The sequence below is a fragment of the Postia placenta genome (assembly GCF_002117355.1).
Source record: "Postia placenta MAD-698-R-SB12 unplaced genomic scaffold POSPLAscaffold_7, whole genome shotgun sequence".
In the NCBI taxonomy this organism is placed as follows: Eukaryota; Fungi; Basidiomycota; class Agaricomycetes; order Polyporales; family Adustoporiaceae; genus Rhodonia; species Rhodonia placenta.
Window position 1 is genome coordinate 335,620 of NW_020169838.1, and position 24,584 is coordinate 360,203.

The window sequence follows — 24,584 nt, forward strand, 5'->3', positions numbered from 1 at the left end:
GCTCCTTCGGGAGTCCCTTGACGAAGTTGGCGTGGAGAGTGTGGTAGTCGTTCTCAACGCAGTTGGTGCCATTAACCTCGGTGTCCTTGAGCTGAGCCTTCAATGCCAGCTGCTTGAAGCGGGTGACGTAGTTACCGAGGGAGAGCGCCGTCTTCCTATCCTTCTGTCGTTCAGGCAGTTTCATCAGGATTTGATGTGCCTTGATTCGCGTTCTGTGCTCAGGGAACGCCTCTTCTAGGGCGGCGACGAAGTTTGCCCATGTGGAATAGACCTGGACTCCCCCTGCCGACTTTTCGTAATACGCGTCCGCCCATGTTTTCCCCAGATCCTTCCTCATCAGCGCTACAGTGAAGGCGATCTTTGCTTCATCGCTGAGTCGGGTGTTGTTGGTGGCAACGAAGTAGGAGAGGACACATTGGATGAAGCGTCTGAGGTCCTCTGCCTTTCCGCTGAAGGGTTCGGGAGTGGGGATGTCGAGGCGAAGCGGTCAGTTGGCCGTTGATGTCACAAGTTGGTACGGCGTCTAGCCGTTTTTTAATTTTTTCCTTTTCGCGGGCTCGAACCCGCGACCTCTGTACTACATGCCTGATATGGATGCATCGCTATCTACTGTACGATTAGATTAGATGGGGCGGCAGTGCGCGGCACAAGCTCGGGCTCCGCTGACACAGCCTCTCTGACTCACCGGCCCCCGGGGCCGCGTCAGCATGCTGCGCACGGACCAGCTGTGCACGGACCAGTGCGCACAGCCTCCCCTAAACTTCCCCTGTATATAAGCCGGCCTCTGCTGCCCTAGGGACCTCAGTTTCGACCTCTTGTCCCTAGGTCAGTAAGCATCCTTTGTATTCCTTTTCTTACCTCACTAATATATTATCTTGTCCCTAGCCTTAGGTTTGAGCATCGCTCACCATCGCTTCGGTAAGAATCAGTCAGACGCCCCCAGCTTTTAGGTTTTCCACAAGTCGCTTGACCTCAAGTCGCGACAGTTGACTGCTGGGATTGGTATGCTGCGAGGGCGACAGCGATGCGCTGATCGATGTCTTCTTGAGTGAATGTTGCCATAGGGACTTCAACCAGTGTGTTGGTTGGTGCGGGTGGAGCTGGTGGTAGTTCGGTGTCTGGGATCTCGATGGGGACATACTGAACTTCAGGGAGTTCGAGTGGTTGTTCATTGATGGGTGACTGCATGCTTTCTGCTGTTTGTATAGGTTCGACGTTGATCCGTAGGATGGTGAATATGTCTTCTGGGTGAGCGGGTGGGTGTCTCTGGTAGTAGCTAACGAGTTCTTGATGGGCGACGATCTGCGGGTTTGGACCGGCTGCACGACACCAGGCGCCGCCTCGAGGGTAGATGGGAGCCCTTTTTGTGGAGGTGACGAAGCAGCGATCTGCTCGGTCGTACTGGAGGAGCGGTGATCCTGCAAAGGCTGGTAGTCCCAAAGGAACCGGGTTGACTGCGTTGTTCGACGTAATGGTGGATGAGATGTTCAACTAGGTAAAACTAGGAACATAGCTTAGAAAGTTCGACCTTTTGATACAACGGTCTATACTCCTATAGTGATGCCTGACTCGTAGATGACGAGCGAGGACTTATGGACAGTGCGTCATCCTGAAGATCGAGCAAGGAAGTCGAGAATGACCACTACCCTAAGCGAGGAGGAGCAGAGACTTGAATGAATAACCAGGTCGAACTTAGGGTTCGACCGACTAATGGTACAACTATTTATACAAGTACCGGCTACACACGGACCACTGTATCTGTGTGGTCATATTAGTAAAGAAGGAAACATAGTGGTACAATACCAGGTACGAAGTGCGCACGGACCCCATTATGTAAGCTACATAATGTTCAACCTGCGGGTGAGCGCTAAGACAGGCGCCAGTATGGGCGCTAGTAGTAAAAGAAATAGAACGAAGAGATAAATGTTTCAGCACACTGTCATGCATCAAAATTGATTGCTACATGAAACAAGCAAATTTGCATCATATTTGGCTTAAAAGTCATAATCCAGCAAAGGAGGAAGGGACTCAAATTATATGAAGCTGTAGCTAGCAAACAGAGCAAATGCCAGAATGTGCGAGATAAGACTGGAAAATGCAGGAATAAACTGGAAGCTTCAAAAGAACCTTGCAGAATAATACAGAATAAACCAGAGTTTGCTGGAAACTCAAAGAATAATCCAGAACATTCCTGGAAACAGCCAGAAGAATGCAGAATCAAGTTGGAATAGCCCAGAAATACACAGAACAAGCCGGAATATACAAGATCTGGCAAAAGAACCCACAGGTATCACCCAGAATGAGATAGAATCAGATGGCAGGTTCCGGAAGATTCTGAAGAAAGGATTTGTAAGAGAGGGTAGAATAGTATGGAACATTCTAGAATACCTTCATGTACATATAAATAGAAGGACAGTTGGGGCACTCCACCAGTCAAAGTTGTTTCTTTGAACCCCCCCAGAGATCAACACCAGTCAAAAGTTGTTTCTTTGGACCCCCCCCCCAGAGAACAGCCCACCACACTAGTTGGACCAACTCCCTCTCAAGTGTTAGTGTTATACAAAGATACAGTCTACATCTAAAGTCTGAGTGAATCTGTGCTTGTATAAATATACCTGCTCCATCTGATCGACCGCTCAAGGAAGTTCTGATATCAGACTTGGCTACAGGTACAGTATTGCCTGTGAGCATAAAGAATACAACGTGAACATCAGTAGTAGTGCTAGAACATAGCATTCACGTTAACCCAGTAAGAGACTGGTAATGATAATCAGATCTGAGAAATAAGGGACAGTGAGATCCCCTAGTGCTAGCTCAATCTCTAGAGGAGATTTCAAAGTGAGGCATTGCAGTGACAGAGTTAACAAAGCACTACTGTGTGCTAAGGATATAGTTAGGCATTATGGCCTAGAGTGACAAGTATAGTTAGCTGGAAAGCAGCCAGTTACAGAGACAGAATAATGGAGTTCAACGGAACTCGTGACATACTGATAAAAGACTTTAAGCAGAAAGTCTAGAATTTGATTGAAGCAACAGAGGCTTCAATACACAGAACAGGATAGCAGAGTTCAGTGAAGCTCACTACACATGCAGTAAGGCTTCAAGCAGGAAGTCTAGGATTTGATTGAAGCAGCAGAGGCTTCAACACAGGCAGCAGTCAAGATCAGAATATACGATTGAAGTATAAGACAGTAGTCTTGTATTGATCTCAAGGAGACAAATACACGTTGCATCAGCATAACTTACAGTACAACAAGACAACCTTCAACCAAACTCAACTGAGCCTCTGGCCAGTGGATTGAGAGACCCGCTATGCCCAGTATAATCGATTCCTATTGGGAATGTTGAAACGCGCTGACCTGCGTGGTCAGGAACGAGCTCGCAAGCTCGGGCGTGCAAGTAGCTGGGGGCCGGAGGCCCCCTATCATAGTATATAACAACCACACACAATGTATGTACCGCATGTGATTGTCCCTTACGGGCATCGCTACGCCCGTGGACAAACACACCCTGTGCCGTTCACACTGTTGTTCCAACAGGGAATAAGGTACCTTGGTTATCAAACAACTAATTTCTATCCTCTTGCACATAAAACAATCTTGCACTACCTGCATTGATTTCGTGCCACAGGTCTATTGTATATCAAAAGCAAGCCTTTATTAATTGGGTTTTGGTTAAAAGTGAAGGTCTCCATACTAATCATATATATCAAGATCAATTGAATATCCAGCAAGCCTTACCCCCAACAACCACAGGATTCCAAGCATGACAACACGATTGTCCCTTACGGGCATTGCTATGCCCGTGGACAAATGCACCCCGCACCATCGCACCATTGTTCCAACAGATAAGTTGAGTTTTCCATGAATAATCACAACGGCCAATACAAAGATTTGATTACGCACCAAGCATAACTATGTGGAACATCCTACAATAATGTCCGGCTGCGACTTTATGCCAAGCCGTTAGTACTGACTGTCCAGAGAAAATATTTCCAGCCAGACAGAAGGCACCTGGGTGATCATATACTCGAGGACGAATAAATGCCAGCCAGAGTGAGGCGGAGACGCAGAGGTACAGAGCTGGTGTTCGACAGGACTTGGATCACCCAGCCTTAATTGTCGTCCTCGGCAGCGGATCCACCCGCAGACCGGTACATCGCAGCTTGCTATGCCTAGTGTGAAGGCGCAAGTGAGTAGGAGAGGCAAAGGTCGTTTCAGGTGTCTGAGATGCAGGAGCGCGCGACCGATGATAGCAACAAGCAGCTCAAGCGCGGATTGCCGCTCGCCAGGAAGGTGTCAGGGACAAGGGGGATTGTATGACAGGATACCTGCTACGCCGACCGGGATAGAGGCTGCTCGTTGTGAAGCACCAGGTCACGAATGGCACAAGTGGTGGATGTTGAAAGTCGTACATAGAGTACGGACTATATCAGTAGGACATTTCGGACACTAGTATTTACTTACCGCCATCGATCGTTACCTTACGTAAGCCGCCGTTGGCATAGACGCGACCTCTGCGCCGTTTGCACCTCAGCACTCGCATTATTTGCTCGAGCGCTGAGGTGAGTTTCATATTCACTTTTACTTTACATATCCATACTGAAGTACGGTAGTCTCTCTTTACGTCGTGTCTTACAGGTTCGGAATACTTAGCACTCGCATTATTTGCTCGAGCGCTGAGTCTCTCTTTACGTCGTGTCTTACAGCGCGACTCCTGGAGCTCATACCTTCAAAAGTGGAATCGTACAGCGCAAGCGATGTTCTGGGAGAGTCAGGCGAGGCGCCCAGGATAGAACTTGAAGACGCTTGCTCACGTCAGCGTGAGCGATCGAGATAGCTTCCTGCGTACGCAGGCCTGAGGTTCGGGCGTCAGGATCGCGATTCCCGCGATTCCACCCTGTCGGAACAACGACTATATCCTCCAGGTGTACGGCTTCAGACGTGTGGGATGTGAATGTGAAGGTACGTACAGTCATATCCACCGATTGGATTCTCACCGCCAAGTTTATACATTGTATATCAGAATTTGAACTTCGCTGCCCCATCGTCTGCGCACATGCCCACGCCATCTGCGACGAGATGCGGTGCACATTCCGTTCATCCGATCCAGCGGCTGACATTGTTTAGATCGCGTCCTGAATGCTGGTCGAGATGTTTCTACGAGAAAACATCTCGCTTACCTACTGACATTCCAGAGTGGTCTCCTGACATCTCACCATATCAGGCGAGCTGTGTGGCTACATCGCAAGATCCCACACGGATCGGCTCCATGGATACAGTGGATGGTGTACGAGAAGCTGACGAGAGAGAGATAGTGAAAGTCGTGCCATGATGTACATCGGAGTCCAGTAGTGGTAATATATCTACGATCTCATCATAATATGGAGCTCCACGAAGGGTCTCGTCACATCGTAAACAATTGTTTCTTGCGAACATCAGATAAAAAAGCCAGGAAGAATTATAGTAACGGATGCCCAGTCGGTGTCGAGACTTCTCGATCGCGAGCTGACGCCTCTCGAGCTTGGAGAAGCTCCTCCAAAGCCCACTCATCATTCCCGATACTTCCCTTTGCCCACTCAATTGCCTGGTGCAGCTCGAGGGCTCGAGTGAGAATCGCCTCCGCCTCGTCGAAGCGCGCCATCTTCGTATACACCTTGCCGAGGATTTGGAGTGCATTCCCCTCACCGAGAGGCATATGAATCGTGCGGTACAGGTCGACTGCATCATGCAGCACCTTCTCGGCCTCGGCATTGCGATCAGACTTCATGTAGATCTCGCCAAGCAATGCGAGATCAACAGCTAACCCTGTCCGGGCCTGGACAGCCTGGTGCAGAGACAGGGCATTCTTCAATGATTCTTCAGCCTTGGACAGATCCTCCCGATACAGGTACACCTTTCCGAGGCCTTGCAAGCTGTTCGCTTGGCCAAATCGATTGTGGATGGTAGCGAAGAGATCCAGAGCTGTACAGGATGATGCCTCTGCCTTGTCAAGATTCCCTTTCTGAAAATACATTATGGCAAGACTCTGATGATCGGTGGCCTCGCCGGTGCGATCCTGGAGTGAGTGGTGGAGTGATGCAGCCTTCTTGTATGTGCGCTCCGCCTTGTAAAAATAATTCTTCCGACAGTACACATCTCCGAGGCTTTGAAGCACATTTGCCTCCCCGAGGCAGTGGTTTATGGCACGATAAAGCGAAAGGGCATCAATTAGTGATTTTTCTGCTTCCTCGAGGTCATCCTCTCGATAGAACAGATCTCCGAGGCTCCCGAGAGCCCTGGCCTCGCCCTTGCGGTCCTCGATTGCACGGTGAAGTGACAGCGCCTCCTCTAAGTGGTCCATTGCACGCCTGAGGTCACCTCTGTATTGGTATATCCACGCGAGGTTCTGGAGGTCGTTCGCTTCGCCTTTCTGGCTGCCAGAAGCTTTGTGATACTCAAGCGCCTGATTCAGGGCCGTCTCGGCATCATCATTCCGATCGAGGCTGGAGTATACATTTGCCATGGTGTAGTGGCAGTCGCCCAGCAGTTCGTTGTCATGAACATAAGCAATGCAGAGTTGGAGAATGTCAATGGACGGGGCTCCAAGAAACTCTGTCCAGCTGGTGTAGTCAATGGAAGCACGGATTGCGGATGACGTTGCCCCAGTCTCCCAGTTTCGCGAAGCAAGCACCTGGCGGATATTTGGGAGCTCCGGAGGGACAACGGCGAGACACGCAGCATTGACGTAATCTCCATTCTCCTCGACAAATTGTATATAGAAGTCGGTGAGCGATTCCCATAGCGACCTCGACAGCTGTAGCTCAGAATGACCTCGACAGTACTCTCGGATCGGTGCAAGCATACGGTAGCGCGGATGGGCTCCATTCGTGTCGGCGTAGGCCAGTCCCACGCGGCAGAGGGTCTGCAGAGACAGGGAGAGATCGACAGAGTCTTCGAGGGCGCTCTGCATCTGCTCCGATGTATTGGTTCCAAATGGTAGACCGCCCGGGAGCTGGGAAAGTAAGGCCATAACAGATTTGGCGGAGGGCTCGTGCTGCATGCGAGGACTGTATATTGACAGCTCAATGGAGGTCGATAGATCGAGCAGTCTGTCTCGAGCGCCATCTGAGCGCGTGACCATGTCTATACGTCTCTTCTCCCATCGACCCCATAGGGATCGCGTCGTCGTTCCAAGTTCTGGCTGGACCTGGTGAGCAAGGAGTGTGACAGCAAGAGGCAAGCTGTCCACGGCGTCGACGAGTTTGTCAATGAATGGGTCATTGGTATCATCGGCAATCCTAGCCGTCTTCTTGAACAAAGTTACGCCCTCTTCGTGAGACAGGGGAGTAAGGACGAGTTTCGCCCACTGAATCCTGCCAATAGCAGGGGCCTCAGCTCCACGCATAGTGACTACCAGAGCTAGCCCGTCAACGCCAGTGTATGCCTCGAGCTCCGTCTCCACTGCACGCCGCACACCTGCGACGTCGAAAAGCGTCTCGAAGTTGTCGAGAAAGAGGACAGATGGCTGACGGCCTAACTCTGACAAGATTCGAGTGTGTAGCTGCTCATTCCGCACCTCTGCAGGCATGCTTAAGACGTTAGCTACACAAGTACGCAGCCCATCGAGAGTGGTAACATCCTCGCAGGACACAAAGTAGCGGCGTGTGAATTGGGACATGACCTGATCGTCGTACAGCATGTCTGTTATGACCGTCGTTTTGCCAATGCCGCCTGTTCCGAGGGCGATTATTGATTTCAGCTGCAGGATTGCATCTACGAGATACTCTCGCTCCTCCTTTCGACCAAAGAATAGCACTGGCCGCGGTGGGAAGATTGCTTCTCTGTGCAAACATATCAGAACATTTGAGTATACGGCATCTGTTTAAGTGACTGACTGTGTCCTCTCTGCGCCCTGCGGTCTTGCAATGTTCCCTGACAGAGAGGCTGCCGCAATCAAATAAGCGTTGATCGCAAGGACCGCTCAAGCTAGCTCACCAAATCCCTCCTCCACTGCATGCTTCACATCATTCAGCTTGGATAACACGAGTGCACCAGTCATCCGGTCCTCCTTGTCCAACAGAGCCTGCAGTCTGGTGGTCGCAGCCTTAATGTCGTCATCTCCAGTAGTAAGTCGCCCTAGAATATACGCACTCAACAACAGGTCCATGCGGTGGATATGAGACACGCACCGAGGAAGCCTTTGTTCATGCGCCCGGTGATTACACCAAATATCACCAGCATCTCAGCAAGGACTTCTTCATGGATCTCCATGATCTCAATGTCGGATCTTGACGTCAGGTGGACACGCATGCGATCCAGGAAGTCAGATAACGCATCGAACAGACTCAGGATAGGCTCATAGCTTGAGCCAAGCTTGTCTGCCGCCTACGGTAAATCATCACGTCAAAAATAGAAGATTCGGCCTTGTTGGACTATCGCGTACATCGAGCAGCTTCTCCAGCGCAACTGCAGCCAGCTTAACCCCCGGGAGGTGCTGTAAAATCATAGTAGTGAGTGTTCCTGACTTTCTCATGATGCTCCAAGCAACAACGTACGGGTTCCGCAAGATCTGCCGCCGGATCAACAAATGTTTTTATGAACTTCACTACCGGCCCTACCACCTTCGCAGCCTCTTCCGCCTTCTTGTGTTCCTGCTGGAACGTATACCGTCCGTTTTCCAGAGCGGTTTCAATTGATGTCAGCGCGTCAATGTGCTGAACGGCTGCCCATGCAGATATGTCGACACCGGTGCTGGCGGTGTAACGCCTTATCGCCTTCTCCCATATATCTGCGAAACGCGACGTTGAGGCAGTATCTGTCAATTTAGTGAGGATCGTCAATGGGCGGCGCATATGGCTATGGCGCGCAGTACTCGCCCTGAGCTGCGTATGTCATCGAAGCATTCTCAACAAGCCATGCTAATTCATGGATTGTGGATTGCAGTTTGTCATTGCGAGCAAACAACGATGAAGACATCCAGGGAACCGACACTGAACGTAGGGTCTTTGCTCCCTCCCCGGTAATCCTTAGTGTTGAGGCCTTGATCTGGGCAAGTATAACGGCTGCTGACGATTCCGCCTCCTGTGCGATGGGTGGAAGGCGCATGAGTATTGTTGTTAGCCCCGCCGTCAAGTCTGCTATGAGCGCGACTGCAGTGGTCTTTCCACGAGATGCCTGAGTAGGAGTCAGAGTTGGTGGCAGGAACATATCATGCTATAAATTACCTCGATAAGTGTCAGGAACGCCCCAAGCACGACCGTATCCTGGAGAAATCAACCATGAGCGTAGCCCCGTCTCGTGAAGTGGATATGGGGGCCCACAATATCGCCGCCCTCAAGCCCATGTATCCTTCGTGACATGATGAGTTCCGCAAGTTCTCGGGCATTCGCTCGAAGTTGTACCGCCGCGGCGCTCTCCTTGAAGCCCAGTGCTTGGAGTTGTGCCTGTAGCTCCACGGCCGAGGTGACCTTCCTCGGGAAGTTTGGCGACTGCACGTCCAAGCCTACAAGACTTGCGTATTCAGCAAGAGTATGCTCCCATCCACGCTTGATCTGGTCATGGAAGAGCTCTATTAACATCGTGTGAGTATATGAGGACTCTAATATGCTGAACCCGACGCACCCCCGACCCATTGCAACGTATTCATTCCCCAGTGGAGCTCAGAGAGGACCTGCTTCACATCGCGATCACTCGAAAGCGTGTCGCCATGGTCTATGGTGGGTCAGTGGAAGGAAATACCTCGCTGAGGAAACGGCCCACGCACGTTTCTTCTTGATCACATTGTATACGGTCCCCGCTAGTGTGACGTAGGATATGAGAACGTTCTCAAAGGGAGCTCTATCGCTTGCTGGTACGTTGTTTGCAAGGCTACTGTCCATGAGTGGCACCTGATCCCATAGGTGGACGACTGCGTTGACACTGCCGTTGACATTGGCATTCTGGCAAGACCATTAGTGGATGCTGACTGCAAGACTGAGTGAGAGATGGGCTGACGAGGAAGAGCGCGGCAAACGATCGAAAAATGATTATTCGTCGCACATTTCCCTGATACAAAAGTGAATACGTCATTCCCAGCGCCAACGCTATCAGTTCCTACCTGCTTAGCATCCGTTACGTGACTCAGAAGGCAGTCGACGTCTCCAAACGCACGCTTGCAAGATTCGAGGATGCGATCAGGTCCATGTTTCAGTATCTTGTTGCTCGAGAACTTTGCGTGGACAGTAGTCGACAGGCTCTTGGCATCTTTTACCGCTATCAACCCCGGTATTGAAGACTCGCCTTCGTCATCGATGGCTTCTAGGTCTATATTGGTGCTGTCCTTAAATCGTTTCAGTGCCTTACTCCAAATAGGTGGGAGCCCTTGCGCCGTGTGCACTTGCATTGCAGCGTCTGACGCGGAGAATGGGCGCGAGCGAAGGATGAGATGTCAGAGGGGAGACAGAGAGCAGAGGGAGAGGGGACCAACGAGGTCGCCCACCTACGGCAGTCCTCAACGCTGTGTGCATGACGCTTCGAAAGATCACTGCCACCGGAGAACTTGTTTCGAATGAGCGCGCATGTGGTCTGATGCATACAGAAAAGGCAATCGGAGACATTCTCACGCGCTGGTAATGAGGACGTTTAAAGAGCAGCCTTTGTGGTGAGACTGTGGCCACTATAGCTGACGCATAGCAGATCAGTCAGGTTAGCACATAGATTTCCACGTCTCCACGATGATCAAAAATCTGGACGAACGCTGAAGCGCCCATGCATCTCCGGATGCACCTCAGAAACGTAATTTACGCAGGTCGCACGGGTAGCGTCCTATGGCAGAGTTCACGAGAAGTGCATATGACGGGTGAAAGAAGCATGTATTGTGCTGGAGCGTGAGAGGCGACAGACGGAGCATACATTTACAGTCCCTGTCGCTTGCTTACGTGAGCGATCGAGATAGCTCCCCGCGCCTGCCTCGTCTGCCTCCGTCAACGATTGCGAATATTGGCCGTTGCCACCTCCGCTGCTTCGACGATGACCTCGATGACATCCCCCCTCCATAATGCCAGTCTGGAAACTCTTTTGCGGTAGTAGGCTCTCATTAAACAAGTTTGTTGGATCTACAGGTCAGTACGTCATCCTTTGCTTTCAATGCTCCTCCGTGCCTCGGTCATGCTCGCAATGATGGCGACCAGGATGCAGGCTCGGAGTACAACTGACATATTATAACTGACCTATACGCTAAACGCCCAGGCTGATGATACTTATAGGGTCATCAAAGGCCCTACGTGTGACAAATCGAATGTATGGCTGCTCACCATACCCTGACATCAACCTTACGTTCTGTATGGCTCAATGAGCGGCACCAATACTTGCGATCCCACAAGAAGTTAATTTTTATCTGATGGGTGCTGATAGCTGCTCCTCAATGTAACAACGACTTCAGTCTCAAGGTGTCCAGCTCCTGACGTTTGAGACGTAAAGGTATAGTCATATCCACAGAGTCGAGTCACTTGTCACCCCGAAGCTCATACATTATATATCAGAATTCGAAACCGTTGCCCCGTCGTCGGCGCACATGCACACGCCATCTGCGATGGGATGAGGTGCACATCCCGTCCGTCCGGTAAAGCGGCTGACACTTTTTAGATCGCGTCCTCGCGCGCCATGAATACTAATCGAGACGCTGCTACGAGAAAGAAAATTCGCTTACCTACTGACGTTCCAGAGGGTCTCCATATTAGGCGATCCGTGCAGGACCCCACACGGGTCGGCTCCGTGTACGACGCGCATAAAGATAAATAGTGAAATTTGTGACATGATGTACATTCAGGCCCGGTGGTGATCTATGTAGAATATTGTCATCGTGTGGAGCTCTGCATGGAAACGCGACACGTCGTAAACAGCCAATCTATGCGAATGTCAGACATACAAAGCAGCGGTGGAAGCTGACTGGAATCATTGATGTTCAGTCAACGTCGAGGCCTCTCGAGCAAATTCCTCTCGGGCTTGCCGAAGCTCCTCCAGTGCCGTCTCGTCACGCCGAATGTTCTCCTCAGTCCCTTCCATTCCTCGATGCAGCTCGACAGCTCGAATGAGGGACATCTCTGCCTCATCGAAGCGCTCCATTTTTGTGTAGACACTGCCAAGGGTTTCAAGCGTGTTCCCTTCGCTGAGAGGATCATGATTGGTGCGGCACAGCTTGACTGCATCGCACAGCACCTTCTCAGCCTCGGCATCGCGATTTAACTTCATGTAAATCTCGCCGAGGAATGTGAGATCATTGGTCTCACCTATCCGGTCCTGGACAGCCTGGTGCAAGAATAAGGCATTCTTGAGCGATATTTCGGCATCGGTAAAGTCCTCCCGGAGCAGGTGAATCTCCCCGAGGTCTTGCAGGCAATCCGCTTGACCATGCTGGTGGTGAATGGTACGGAAAAGATCATGAGCAATGCGGGATGATGCCTCCGCCTCGTCAAGATCCCCTCTCAGAATATACATCATGGCGAGATTCCTGTGAGCAGTGGCCTCGCCGAGGCGGCCCTGAAGTGAGTGGTGGAGCGATGCAGCCTTCTTGTATGTGTGCTCCGCATTGTCAAAGTCATCCCTCCGACAGTACACATCTCCGAGGCTTTGAAGTGTGTTTGCTCCCCCGAGGCGTTCGTTTATGGCATGATAAAGCGACAGGGCATCATTTAGATATGCTTCTGCATTGTCATAGTCATCCTGTCGATAAATCAGTTCTCCAAGACTCCGGAGAACATTGGCCTCGCCCAAGCGGTCCCCAATCGCAGAGTGAAGTGACAGTGCCTCCTTCAAGCTGTCTCTTGCATGTGTGAGGTCTCCTCTGTACTGGTACATCCATGCGAGGTCCTGGAGATCGTTAGCTTGACCTTGCTGGCTGCTCGAAGCTCTATGGTGCTTAAGCGCCAGATCCAGCGCTGTCTCGACATCATCATAGCGATTGAGGTGGCGATATACTGTTGCCATGGTGTAGTGGCAGTCGCCAAGTAGCTCGTTGTCACGGACATGAGCAATGCAGAGCTGGAGCAGTTCGACAGATGGAGCTCCAAGAAAGTCTAGCCAATCAGTGTAGTCGACGGCAGCACGAATTGCAGATGGGATTGCTTCCGTCTTCCAATCTCGCGAAGCAAGTACCTGACGGATATTAGGGATCTCCGGGGGGACGACGGCAAGACATTCAGGCTCTCCGTAGTTGCGATTCATCGTGACAAACATAGAATAGAAGGTACTGAGCGATTCCCAGAGCGATCCTGATGGCTGTAGCCCAGGATGACCTCGACAATACTCTCGGATTGGGGCAAGCATCCGGTAGCGTGGGTGGGTTCCATTCGTATCGGTATATGCTAGTCCCACTCGGCAGAGCGTCTGGAGGGATAAAGAGAGGTCAACAGAATCTTCGAGGGCGCTCTGCATCTGCTCCGAGGTGTCGGTACCCAACGGCAAACCGCTCGGGAGCTGGGCAAGTAAGGCCATAACGGATTTAGCGGAGGGCTCGTGCTGCATCCGAGGACTGTTGATCGACAGATCAATTGACGTTGACAGGTCGAGTAGTCTGTCTCGAGCACCATCGGAGCGCGTAACCATCTCTACATGTTTCTTCTCCCATCGACTCCACAGAGCTCGCGTCGTCGTTCCGAGTTCTGGCTGGACTTGGTGAGCAAGGAGCGTGACGGCGAGAGGCAGGCTGTCCACGGCGTCGACGAGGCTGTCAACGAATGGGTCATTAATGACATCGGGGATCAGAGCCGTGCTCCTGAACAGAGCTACGCCCTCTTCGTGAGACAGGGGAGTAAGGAGGACCTTTGCCCACTGGATCCTGCCGGTGGCAGGAGCCTCAGCTCCACGCATGGTGACTACCAGTGCTAGCCTGTCAACGCAAGCGTATGCCTCCAGTTCCGTCTCCACCGCACGCCGCACAGCTGCGACGTCAAACAGCGTCTCGAAGTTGTCAAGGAAGAGGATGGAGGGCCTTTGTCCCAACTCGTGTAAAACGCGTGTTGGTAGCTGCTCGTTGCGTAGCTCTGCGGGAATGCCAAGCGCGTCCGCGATACCGTGGTGCAATCCATCCAATGTGATTATGTCCTCACAGGAGACGAAGTAGCGGTATGGGAACTGCGAGATGATCTGAGCATCATAGAGCGCTTGCGTGACGACGGTCGTCTTCCCTATTCCGCCTGCTCCCAGGACGATGGTCGGTCTCCGGCTGAGGACCGCTTCTGCCACGTCCTTCCTCTGCTCCTGCCGACCGATGAAAAGCGAGGGCTTTGGAGGGAACTTCGGTCGCCTTGTAGAGCTGTCCGTCAGAGCGGGAGGCATAGTACTGATCCTATCAAGTACTTACAATACTTCGGCCGTGGGTCGTTCATCCATGTTAGTTACTCGGAGAGATGCTGTCGCCTCATGAGTGTGTGATGCTTTGCCGTGGTGCAAACGGCTTACCTATGCTCTCCTGAATAGCGTCCACGCCATGCTTGATGTCGTTTGTCCTCGAGAGGACGAGCGCTCCGGTCATCCTGCCTTCTGCATCTACAAGCGCCTCCAGCCTCTTCAGTGCAGATTGCACATCTCCTCCTCCAGAAACTAGACGATCTAACCACTGATCAGTGATTATCTACAACAGGCGGGCGTGAAGAACGCACTCACCTAGGTATCCTTTGTTGATGTGTCCGGTAACAATCCCCATGATCTTGAGCAGTTCACACAGCACCTCAACGTGGATCTTCATCATGACCGGGTCGATACCGCTACTTTCATGCACCCGAATCCGACTAAGATAGTCTGACAGGGTGCTGAACAGGGTGAGGATTGGCTCATACGTAGCCCCAAACCTGTCCGCAGCCTGGAGTAGCTGCAATGTAAACCACCGTCTATATGACCATCAGTCAATGACGCACGTCTAGTAATATCTCGATGGCCGCTGCAGCGAATGTTGCTCCAGGAAGATGCTGCACGCCCTGTAAGCGCATACTGCATACTAGGTAAACGCTCACATACCGGCTCCAAAAGCTTCCCTGCCGGCTTCACAAATGGCTTAACGAATCTAATCACCGGTATCAACAGCTTCTCGATCTCGTGTGCATTCTTGTGCTCTTGCAGAAAGCTATATCGACCGCTGTGTAAGGCTGTTTCAAGTGCCGCAAGCGAGTCGCCGCGCTCAACGGACGATAAAAAGGATATATTGAGCCCGCTATCAGCCAGGTAGCGCATCTTTGCCTTCTCCCATAGTTGGCTGAACTCCGACGCTGATTCCTCGCCTGCATCATAGGTGGGCTCCATGATAGTATGGCATTGTACATGAAAACACATACTATGGGATGGGCCATCAACAGCCGCTTCGACGAGCCATGAGAGCTCTCCGACTGCCCCCTGCAGCTGTTCATCATGCAGAAATGACGGCGATGAGGATTTACCCTTGAGTGGCCAACGCGGTGCCGAGTATGCCCTGTTCAATAACCTGATTGCTTCCCCGAAAATCGTCATGACCTGTGCCTTGACACGGACAAATAAGATGCCAACTGATGACGACACTGTAGCTGTTGTTAGGACGCGTATGAGGATGTCGGTGAGGGTAGCTATCAGGTCCACGATGTGCGTAATTCCAGAACTCTTTCCCCGCGCGGCCTGGGTCGATGGTGAAAATACGAATCTAGAGGACCACAGTACGCTTACCTGTGTTAAAGAAAATAACGATCCTAGTATGACCGAATCCTGACGAGGAATTTGTATGAGCCATTATGCGACCTCGCGACGATTCTGAGTGCAATGGCTTACCACATCCTGGTACACCTTTGTCTTCACCTCCATGGAAATCACTGATTCCGCCAATGCTCGTATAGACTCCTTGATGCGTGTTTCGTCTGTCGGTTTCACGTTCAGCTGGCGACATTGCGAGCTCAGCTTCGCTGCCAGCTTCTGGGCTGATGTAATCATCACAGGAGCGCCCGATGATTTCGTGTCTGTACCGATGAGACCGGCGTATTTGCGAAGCACTCTGTCCCATCCCCGCTGGAACTGGGCGTCGAATGAGTCTATTGCGTATGTGAGGACCCACCAATGGTGATATGTGGACCGTACATACCGCCAACCCACTGCAATGCGTTGATGTTCCATTGCATCTCGGACATAATCTGCTTTACTGTATTGTCGTCGACGAGGGCGTCCTCGCTGCCTGGAATCAGTCCGTTGAGTGTTTTCTGTGCACGATTCGTACTTCTTCTCTTCGTGTCAATGGTCTTGTACACGTTCCCAGCAAGGACAATGTAGGACACGAGGATGCGCTCGATGACGGCGCTCGTACCTAATAGCACGCTCGCACCTATGTCCTCGTTGATTCGAGGAACATGAGCAAATAGACGGGAGACCGCTTCTAGCCCGTTGCCATCTGTAACGCCCTACGTACGTCTCTCAGACATAAAATGTGTGGGCAGAATGTCACCTACTAAGAAGAGCAGTCCCAATGATCGGAATATCATCTCTTTCCGTAGATCCTCCTGGAGGACATCAGCTATGGGAAAGGACAGAGTCCAGAATCACTCACATTCCCGCTGCCGTCAGGTATGTAAGCCAAGAGCTTCTCTATATCCTGCGAGATATTGTTCACCGAAGTGAGGAGACCGTCAAGCGCCTTAGCGAATTTCTTGTCGCAATTGCGACGTGCTTGCAGCACGGAAATCAGACTCTCCGTGTCATTGATCCTTTTCACTTCTGTGGCGCGTGGTTCGGCGTTGTCGGCGATGTTAAGCAAATTCATGCCGGTATTGTTCTCGAGTCGTTCTAACGCTTTCGTCCATAACGGACTGAGTGCCTGTGCAGCCTTTGGCCGCGCAGCGCTATCTGACATGATGTCAAGTGCAGAGAGTATTGAGGGGTTCAAGGCGGGCAAGGGCAAACATTTGAATTGTCTCGGAAGACCTGCGCATGCTGTACCATCAGCAAAAAGGTACGAAGCAAATAAGGTCTCGTGACCCATGCAAACGTATTTGCTGCTTGCAAGACAATGCATGACATCAACAGTATGGCGGCATATTGTTTGACATGTTGGAACAAGGGTGCGAACGGCGCGGGGCGCGTCTGTCCACAGGCGTAGCGATGCCCATAAGGGACAATCGTGTGCAGTACATACATCGCGCGGGGTCGTGATATATTGCGATAGGGGCCTCTGGCCCCGGCTACTCGCGCGCCCGAGCTTGCGAGCTCGTTCCTGACCACGCAGGTTAGTGCGTTTCAACATGACATCGATCTGCTTAGTGGGTATTACATGGAGTGACGAGTCTAGCAGTGTCCATGGAAGCAATCACAACCCGATGGTGAGTCGGCTGATTGGCATCCATGAGTCTGCTAACCACATCCTAGGAACCACGATTTTAAGGGTGAAGTTCAAATGAACACATGAAGTTGCTAGTTTAACTATAATATTGCATATCCTTCGACTTCACAGAGATCATCACCACCGTCCTCTCCCCTGTCTTCCAGGCCCAGACCTGTTGGAACAACGGTGCGAACGGTGCGGGGCGTGTTTGTCCACGGGCGTAGCGATGCCTGTAAGGGACAATCACGTGCGGTACATACATCACGCGCGGTCGTTATATACTACGATAGGGGCCTCCGGCCCCCGGCTACTCGCGCGCCCGAGCTTTCGAGCTCGTTCCTGACCATGCGGGTTGGTGCATTTCAACAAGACCATCTTTGTCTGAATCCTCAGTCCCAATCTCTCTCCCTTAGTCGATGTCTTCGGTTTCATTATCAATGTATGCATAGTCCAATTCCTCAGCCTGCATGTCATTGGAGTCCCCCTGATACACCATCTCCGTAATCAGTGCATTTGAAGGATTTTCGAGTGCTGCTTTCAAATTGTGCACCTCAGTGTACATCTGATGAAGCTGCGGCCTGCCTCGCATAGCTGTCGTGAGGTCTCGAGCCCAGAACACTATACCATGTGATGGGTCTAATGAAGATGGAAGTGCCACTCGTTTCCTCTCACACGGCTTCAGAATTTGAGGCCAGTACTCGTGTCTAAATCATTCTGAGCACAAGAAGAAGACATATTTGATATCAAGAATCTAGAGGGTGTACTGTGACTGAAAAGACAAATTGTGGCTTTGAGGTGAGGTCATGACAATAGGTGGGTCTCGATCAGTACACCAGTTAGTCAGCTGGTCCTCGCCTCAGATCTAGTGTTCCAGCCCTCCTGCAGCATATAAAAATGTTGCTGATCCACTCACAGCTCATTCCCCATCTGGTGCATGATAATTCATCGCATATTAATGTCAACTAATCATTTCCTTTACTAAACTCATAGGAAAGCAATGAAGACACGGGCACCAATACTGTGGAGTTTCTTTATAACCAGTAGAACTATGATCTGGATGACATCCTCAAAGGCCTGCTTTGAAGCGCCTTGGTGCATGTGAGTGTCCCTGTCTTGGTGCGCAGCTTTCATGATACTCAATTTGACAGGATTTCCGGCACATATTCACGAGCCCTTGCATGGCACTCAAGGTCACTTTATATAGCATGAGAAACCCATCAGCCAGTGTAACCAGTATGTGGCAGAGCCTCTTTGGTACTTTCGACATAAACTAATACATGGTTCCTGTCGTTCCTTGCTGTTAGCTCCCTGCTCAGATGAGTCTGAGGTGACTTCTATGCTGAACCTGGTCATCTGATCTACAATTCAAGAGGACTCCAATCTTTCGCTTTTCAACATGTCGTGCACCAGGCAGTTCACTAACATAAAGGTACATCATCCCATTGTCATCGATGCAGCTCTGCAGTCAGTGGCCTCACTATTCTTCCATACCTATGTGTTTCTCCTGCTATGTAATGTACTATGCCCGATAAATAATATACCATAATAGTATTCGCAATTGGATTATCTGCAGGTGACTGGTCTGTCACGGAAGCGAACCAATACAAGTGGATTGATTAGTCTTTTGGTTGCATGACATATGATAGTTTGTTGGTCTGGCAATGTCTAACAAGAAATACGATCCCAGTGAACCATACAACAGTCACTATAATATTATTGCATGCATGCTCTTGATAGCCACATGGGCCTAGCCATATATTCCGGCTCTTACATCACCCCAGTGGTTTGTAATCATGGCAATGCAAGACTGCCTGACAATATTGGTCTCTTGTAATCCGGCCGGGCCTTACAAGGCCATGCAAGTGCATGCAAGTGCAGCCATGGCACGTTCCTTTTTGCTGATGACACATGAGATAACACAGCCTCACAGAGAACCATGAGGGAGGTGCTTGTGTCCTTGGTCTGCATGGAGATTGCCACAAACAAGATTAATGATATGTTGAGCCGCTTTCATATAAGTGGATGCCTTCCCGCAGAGGTCTGGACACAATTGCAGAATAGAATTGACCTCTAAATCTGTCGCGACTTGGGGTCAAGCGACAAGGACAAACAAACGTGAAGGCTGGGGGCATTTGACTGGGTCTCACCAAAGTGATGGTGAGCAACGCTCAAACCTAAGGCTAGGGACAAGAGGTCGAAACTGAGGTCCCTAGGGCAGCAGAGGCCGGCTTATATACAGGGGAAGATAAGGGCAGGCTGTGCGCACTGGTCCGTGCGCAGCTGGTCCGTGCGCAGCATGCTGACGCAGCCCCGGGGGCCAGTGAGTCATCATGGCTGTGTCAGCGGAGCCCGAGCTGTGCCGTGCACTGCCGTCCTATCTAATCTAATCTATCTACATGGCAATGTGATGTGCTGGCGAGGCTTGTCCATTTGAGCGCAGAGCGTATAGTACAGAGGTCACGGGTTCGAGCCCGCGAAAAGGAAAAAATTAAAAAATGGCTAGGCGCCATGTCAACTCGTGACAAAATCTTCATGGCAAAGCGGCTGATCTGACTGACCTCGAAAATGACTGTTGCCATGCAGTTAGACACCAAAGAGTCTGGATTGTCACGTTTGCATCTGGAGGGGGGGTACCCCCCTCCAGACCAAATTGAGCATTGCAAACATTGTTTTCGGGCTCTGCTTATTTCCCGTTGGCTCAAACAATATCATTTTGCTTACCTTATCCGTTTCCGTGCTTACCTCATCCATTCCCACCCTCATTTGTCACTTGTTGGCAACCTGATGGTAATGACTGTGTCACAGTTTCCCTAATCTTACCTACTTTTTCTGCTATTTCTGCGGACATATCGAAGGGTCTAGGGACTTATCCATACTTATCTGTCCGCATATGGGTACATCTGCATATCTAAGGGGTTATCCGCTTAAATAAGCGACACATGATCTTGTTCTGGACACATCAGGCTGGACTCTGATGCCGGACCTTTTCTAAATAGAAACCAGACTCTGTCTGGACCATGACATCATTCTGACATCATAGGTAGGAGCTAGGCTCAGGCACTAGGCCATAGGCCAGTCAATTCTGGACCCTAGACCCAGGGCAGGGCAGGGCCAGACTATGACATCATCGATAACGCCATATCGCACCATAGGGCACATGATACTTAGTAATCCTTACCCAGCTAGGTACCAGGGGTCCATTACCGGTCCCTGGGGGGTTTTCCCTCATGTATATAAGGCAGCATCCTAGGGCACCCTGTCCCCCAGTTCTATTCACTTTGTTGTTGCGCTTAACAGCATTACCTCCCCATACTTAAGTGCTATTATCTCCCCCCCTCAATATCAAGCTATAAGGTGGGTTTGTAGGTTTTGTGATAGACTGGTAACGGCTGACCTCCGGGCACCTTTCTTCTGCCAAACGGCACAGACCAACATATTGGGTCTGTTTCAAGGTCTGGTTTGCATCTGTAAACCGCACAGATCCTGCAGGAAGGCATCCAGTAATCAGAATCCTTGTCCATCCTGACATGTGTGACAAATAAATGACACTTTGTACTTGTATAAGGGAAATCCTGCTTGCACAAGGTCTCTAGACGCCCTTGGGGGTATATCAGCAACTCACCATTGACAGCTCATGTTTGTGTATCGAACAGGCAATCTGGCCCTGTGCTTCCACACATATACAAAGGAGTCACATCATATAATCGAGTTAGAGTAGGAGAGCTACATAGCAAAGCGGTTGTTGCAGACAGAGCTGTGTCTCAGAGCGAACATTCCAGAATTGACACATGTAGTGTTGATGTCTACAAACATATATACCTGTGGATGGGTCACGATTGGGTCTGCGCGCAATGATCGCGCTTCATTCCACTTAAGTGTTACCTCCTACTGCAGTGAATGAAGATTGAATTGATGTCTAACAAGCTAACAGAATGCACTAGTCATGTAGCAACAACAGGGGGGGCACAAGCATAGATCTGTAGCGTAGTACAGTCCTCAGTGCATGCTCGGGAGAGCAAAGACTAAATGTATATTAGCATACCTGTAGCATAGTACAGTCTAATAACATGGTAAGCTACGGTATGCAGACATGACAGACAACATTGCACTTACCCTCAGTGCATGCTCGGGAGAGCAAAGACTGAGGGTCAAGATGCAGGCACTCAGGTAAAATAGTGACTGTCCATTAGGGGCTAGGTACAGTAAGGTATGTACGTGCTACCGTAACGGGTAATGATGGCTACAATACTGACGGTGTGAGTGTCGGGGCGAATCAGAAAGAGTGCTGCGCTGACGCAGTAAGGCGCGGTGCGGGAAGGCAGAACAGCGAGAACTAAAATAAGAAACATACGGTGATGCGACCTACGAAACCCTAACCCCTAACCTGGGTGCGACCTAAAGGGACTAGAGACGGATTATAGTCTTAGTGAGAGGGGAGTTAGCAGCAAGGTGTCCCGCGGTTCGAGTGAACACGAGAAACACCTTCGGAAAAGGCTACGAACAATGGGGAAGCTACGAGGTGGCTTCGACACGTCGTCGAAGCTACTCGGAGGCTGTGGGTGGTTAGCGGAGACGATCGAAGCTCGGCAGAGCTCTTCGATGTATCGTAGAAGGAAGGGACACGACTCGATAGGGGGGGACTTAGCTAGGACGCGGTTCGCAGTTTCTTCGACAATAGTCGAAGTCGAAGGGTTCGTCGAGACGGTATCGACGAGTAAACGCAGTGGACGAGGTTTCGAGGTTACGCAGCGAAGAACGAAGTGACGCAGTTGAAGGCTTAGACGCAGGGCGAACTCGACTTATGAGCTCTGAACTTGAGGGGGAAATGGAACTTGCATTTTGGAGAGAAGTACGACAGATTTTATACTACGAAAGGGATGCTACGACTATCGAGAGTGGCACACTAGTACGAGGGGCTTTGCATTGTCCTACACGAGTCTGCCTCACCGAGTGGCGCGTATCAAGTCCATCGGTAGAGTGACGTCATGCCGAACGCGGAGATGAAGAGAAACATACGAGACACTTCGGACCGGTATCCGTCGTCGAAGGCACGCCACAAGGTTCAATACCTAATCGGGAAAGACCGGACGCGTCGGTGTGGCATGAAGTGATGCACGCACTGGACGAACGGCGTCGAGTGGCCCTATTGTCCGCTGAATGCGGGAGATGTCCTGAGATCTACGGGCGAGGCATCAGGACGACCGCGCCGAGCTTCGAGCAAGCGTCGCGCACAGTCGAAGACATCGAAGAGCGTCGAAGGGTACTGTGAGTCGGGAGTCACGTGCGTAGCATCGAAGAACGTCGAAGGCGAAATCGAAGAACATCGAAGGTGAAATCAAAGTGTTGGGTGACTGAGCCGAAGTGCCGGGCGGGATGCGATTGCCGAAAAGAGCTGTATCGGGGCCCAGAGGGGCTTGGCGCCTATCAATGGGTATGGCACACAACCAGTCCCGGAGCGCGGCGGATGACACATGGATTGTCATGCTCCAACACTGCCATAGTGTATGCTGATGCTGAGTTTCCCCAGGAGCTAACAAGGATAAGGAAGCAGTGGATGTAACCTCTTGAACTCCCAGTGCGATCCTGTGGGTGACTCTGGCACAGTCTGATTGATCGCCACCATCTCGTAGTTATCATCACCATAATTCTGCATATTTCATAGATGACTGAAGATGGTGTTCTCTGGCGGAGTTGGTGATGCACAACAGTGTTAATGTGTACATACAATGTATAAACTGCGCTACATTACATGTATTATGCCTTGTAATGATCAATGTCCATCAAGATTCAAATAGACCACTAATGTGTGAAGTCGTGCAGAAGACATCATGGCCCTCGAAGCATTGACTCGAGTGTAAACTATGGTGCGAGTACGCACTGGCAGTGAGACTTCCGAACACTGAGAACACCTGCATAACAAGAGCATGCAGGGTCTGCACATACAAATGAAGGTGGATCTGCAATCAGTGATCACAAGGGTTTGTTTATATGAAAGAGCGGCTGTACACTACAGGCCTAGACGTTGAGGGCTCTTGTACAGGGTGAGATCTCAAAAAACAAGGGGACTTGCTAACCTCAGAGCATTATGGCCCATCTTACGGATTGTAGCCAAAGTGACTACTATATTAGGAATCTGGGTCTAACGGTCATGTGGTTGTTTGTCTTTGTTGAATTCCAAATGTGATGGCCTCGACGCCCATGTGCCTTTCTTGAAATGTTGTTCGACGTGGACAGCGGGTGTTGCCTTCTTCACATCATCGTGAGCTGCCGTCGCACAGCAGCCTCATGCACCTGCTCATCCTTTTGCCTTGATTTGACCTTGAACGCAGTGGACATGCTAGCATCTCCAAAGTTCGCTTTAGCTCGGTTCAGGGGCCTCTTGCCCTGAACCTTGAACCAAACCTACATACAGCTGGTCTGAACCAGACTGAACCTTGGACCAAACCCACTAAACGGGTTCGGTAGGTTTGGAGCAGGTTTGAACCTGGTGAACCTTCAGATCTCAAATGGTCATACAAAAGATGTTAGTTTTCAATTTTGGGGCCATACTTTAAGTATAACACATAATCAAACAAGGGACTCCGCATTTGAGAAGGATATGCAAGGTGTAACACTGTCATAGTTGTTGCATTCACCAATGCCAGCTTATGTAAGCCTGCCTATTTCGGCAGGCAACGGCATCCCCCAACAGCAGGCAGGGTATGCATCACGACACTGTCCACACTGGGGGCAATCCAAGATTTCCACTCCCCGGATATTGTGCAGAAATTCAACGAGGTATAGGAAATACAAATTGAATACTTGGCTTCTGAACATTGAAAGAAAGCCATAAATAAATGCTGCATATTCCGAGCTCCAGATATGGCAGCAAATAAGCTACATAATCATTGCTCGAATATAACCTACGATATTTGTTGAATATTCTGCACCCAAACATCATACCAATAAATCTGATAACCAGGGAATATTTGGGGACTGATTACATTGCGGAAAATTGTCAGTACTTACAGCACATATTTTCCTCAGATATGTAATCAACAATTGAAGCTTGGATGGTTTAAGACGTAGAAACCAAATTCTGTGCCAATCTGCCAACCAGAAATGGCATATACCGAGTGACTGATCTTTTTCAGCCAATATTTGAAGGATATCCATGCTCTGAGTATTAGTAATAACTTACAATGTATTTGGTCCGCAAATATTCCTTAGTTATTGTATTTATCGGTACAATGTTTGGGTGCAGAACATTCAACAGATATTATAGTCCATAATCGAGTGATAATTGTGTAATATATTCG

General features: G+C 50.4%; 5 protein-coding genes across 5 annotated transcripts; all 5 read right to left on the bottom strand.

Annotated features, from left to right (window-relative positions):
- Nucleotides 1-22: 22 nt before the first annotated feature.
- POSPLADRAFT_1056593 (hypothetical protein) lies at nt 23-1,188 on the bottom strand (the record flags this gene model as incomplete). The annotated part of the gene is made up of 2 exons (XM_024480804.1): nt 23-449; nt 992-1,188. Coding segments are annotated over 2 exons (624 nt in total), but the record flags the coding sequence as incomplete, so codon positions are not given.
- Nucleotides 1,189-5,410: 4,222 nt separating this feature from the next.
- On the bottom strand, nt 5,411-10,362 carry POSPLADRAFT_1181230 (hypothetical protein; the record flags this gene model as incomplete). The annotated part of the gene is given in 10 exon segments (XM_024488821.1): nt 5,411-7,859; nt 7,977-8,117; nt 8,138-8,366; nt 8,425-8,475; nt 8,537-8,837; nt 8,854-9,155; nt 9,302-9,547; nt 9,734-9,899; nt 9,955-10,025; nt 10,078-10,362. 10 exon segments carry the CDS (start codon nt 10,360-10,362, stop codon nt 5,461-5,463), a joined length of 4,191 nt encoding a protein of 1,396 aa, XP_024338795.1. The 3' UTR covers nt 5,411-5,460.
- Nucleotides 10,363-11,912: 1,550 nt separating this feature from the next.
- POSPLADRAFT_1181232 (hypothetical protein) lies at nt 11,913-16,818 on the bottom strand (the record flags this gene model as incomplete). Its single annotated transcript, XM_024488822.1, has 11 exons — nt 11,913-14,304; nt 14,411-14,589; nt 14,614-14,817; nt 14,873-14,923; nt 14,973-15,232; nt 15,287-15,599; nt 15,648-15,686; nt 15,750-16,006; nt 16,189-16,369; nt 16,418-16,465; nt 16,516-16,818. The coding sequence occupies 11 exons, from the start codon at nt 16,816-16,818 to the stop codon at nt 11,913-11,915; spliced, it is 4,227 nt and encodes a 1,408-aa protein (XP_024338796.1).
- An 877-nt stretch (nt 16,819-17,695) lies between these two features.
- Nucleotides 17,696-18,553, bottom strand: POSPLADRAFT_1143819 (hypothetical protein; the record flags this gene model as incomplete). The annotated part of the gene is made up of 3 exons (XM_024485622.1): nt 17,696-17,782; nt 17,847-17,943; nt 18,447-18,553. 3 exons carry the CDS (start codon nt 18,551-18,553, stop codon nt 17,696-17,698), a joined length of 291 nt encoding a protein of 96 aa, XP_024338797.1.
- Nucleotides 18,554-22,429: 3,876 nt separating this feature from the next.
- POSPLADRAFT_1143478 (hypothetical protein) lies at nt 22,430-22,769 on the bottom strand (the record flags this gene model as incomplete). The annotated part of the gene is made up of 2 exons (XM_024485568.1): nt 22,430-22,549; nt 22,587-22,769. The coding sequence occupies 2 exons, from the start codon at nt 22,767-22,769 to the stop codon at nt 22,430-22,432; spliced, it is 303 nt and encodes a 100-aa protein (XP_024338798.1).
- Between the last annotated feature and the right edge of the window lie 1,815 nt (nt 22,770-24,584).